Consider the following 1,717-nt stretch of genomic DNA (forward strand, 5'->3'; position numbering starts at 1 on the left):
TCACTGATCCGATCTGAAGCATGATTGAAGGAATGACACGCCTTGCTTCAGTATATAAAAGGCTGCAAGACCTGAAGATATTCACTCAAGACATTGGTTTACAAATAGGGTTTTGTTTAGGTTTTGAGTCATACATATTGTGAGCCTTTCGTGTATCATCTTGATACATGTTTAGGACTGTGCTTTGAGTTGTAATACTGTGCACTACTCCGAAGCTTTTAAGCAAGGAGCTAGGTAGATTGTGGACTGCAACTAAGCTTTTAAGCAAGGTTGCAAGTTGTTGTTTTTCGAGGGTAACCTCATTTGAATTGAGTCTGTAATTTGGGAATCACAGGGGATTGTGATCTGTTGTAAGGGAGTGAGATGGGATCTCAAATCTAGGAGTTCCTAGGTTGAAGTCTAGTTGGGGTAGGTCCTAGGTCTTAAGTGCAAACGTGGTTTGCTGAGAGCTTTTGAATACGGACTGCACTAGTGGATTTTCTTCCTGGCTTGGTAGCCCCCAGATATAGGTGACGTTGCACCGAACTGGGTTAACAATTTCTCTGTGCCTCTTTTCTTTCCTGTTTATTATTTGCATTGTATCTGTTAGCTTAATGTTCTAAACATCATATACAACATCTACTTTTCTGTGTTCTGTGTTGGAACATCGTTTGGAACATCGTAAGTCTAACGTGCCAGAATAACAATTGGCATCAGAGCAGGCACCCTGCCTGTTATTGGGTGAGATCCAGAGGAGATCTATTATGGCAATATGGAAAAAGAAGGAGGTTTCGTTAACAGGCCACCGTTACTAGATGGAACAAACTATGACTACTGGAAGTCACGCATGAGTGCCTATCTCAAGTCTATTGACAGCAAGACTTGGAAGGCTGTGATGAAAGGTTGGGAACATCCAGTTGTTCTTGACAAAGATGGCAATAAAACCACGGTTTTGAAATCGGAAGATGACTGGACACTGCCTGAAGATGAACTGGCTCTTGCAAACTCCAAGGCCCTAAATGCCCTTTTCAATGGAGTGGACAAAAATATGTTCAGACTAATTAAAAAATGTGATGTTGCCAAAGATGCTTGGGACATCCTAAAGACCGCTCATGAAGGTACCTCCAAGGTGAAGAGCTCAAGGATTCAACTCCTGACAACCAAATTTGAAAGCCTAAGAATGCAAGAGGATGAGACTATAAAGGATTACTACATGAATGTCCTTGACATTGCCAATTCATTTGATTCTCTTGGAGAAAAACTATCAGATGAAAAGTTGGTAAGGAAAATTCTCAGATCTCTACCAAAGAGATTTGACATGAAGGTCACGGCCATTGAGGAAGCCCAAGATGTATCCAACATGCAGGTGGAAGATCTCATAGGTTCTCTTCAAAACTTTGATCTTGTGGTTGATAACAGATCTGAGAAGAAGGGAAAAGGCATAGCCTTCACAGCAAACACTGCTGATGATGAAGGACTGGAAGAAGGCATGGAGGATGAGAATCTTCCAGAGGACTTTGTGATGCTAGGAAGACAGTTTAACAAAATTCTCAAACAAGTAAGTAGCAGATCCAGGGGGAATGGGCGGAACATCAGATGGAACACTGACAGGCAACAAGCTAATCAAAAGTATGAGAAAAATGATGATAAAAACAGTCGATACAAAGGCGTGCAATGCCATGAGTGCGAAGGTTATGGTCACATCAGAACTGAATGTGCAACTTTCCTCAAGAAGTAA

At 41.5% G+C, this 1,717-nt stretch overlaps 1 protein-coding gene across 1 annotated transcript; it reads left to right on the forward strand.

The window, feature by feature from the left end:
- The first annotated feature begins 751 nt into the window (after nucleotides 1-751).
- Nucleotides 752-1,717, forward strand: LOC146916703 (uncharacterized). The gene has a single exon (XM_085721711.1). The coding sequence runs from the start codon at nucleotides 752-754 to the stop codon at nucleotides 1,715-1,717; it is 966 nt and encodes a 321-aa protein (XP_085577837.1).

This window comes from Medicago sativa, chromosome 6 (genome assembly GCF_051527215.1).
Source record: "Medicago sativa cultivar Bolivia chromosome 6, Bolivia_mono, whole genome shotgun sequence".
NCBI lineage: Eukaryota > Viridiplantae > Streptophyta > Magnoliopsida > Fabales > Fabaceae > Medicago > Medicago sativa.

What these genes read in the sequence shown, in the direction of transcription:
- LOC146916703 (XM_085721711.1), top strand. Translation starts at nt 752, where the DNA reads ATGGAAAAAGAAGGAGGTTTCGTTAACAGGCCACCGTTACTAGATGGA.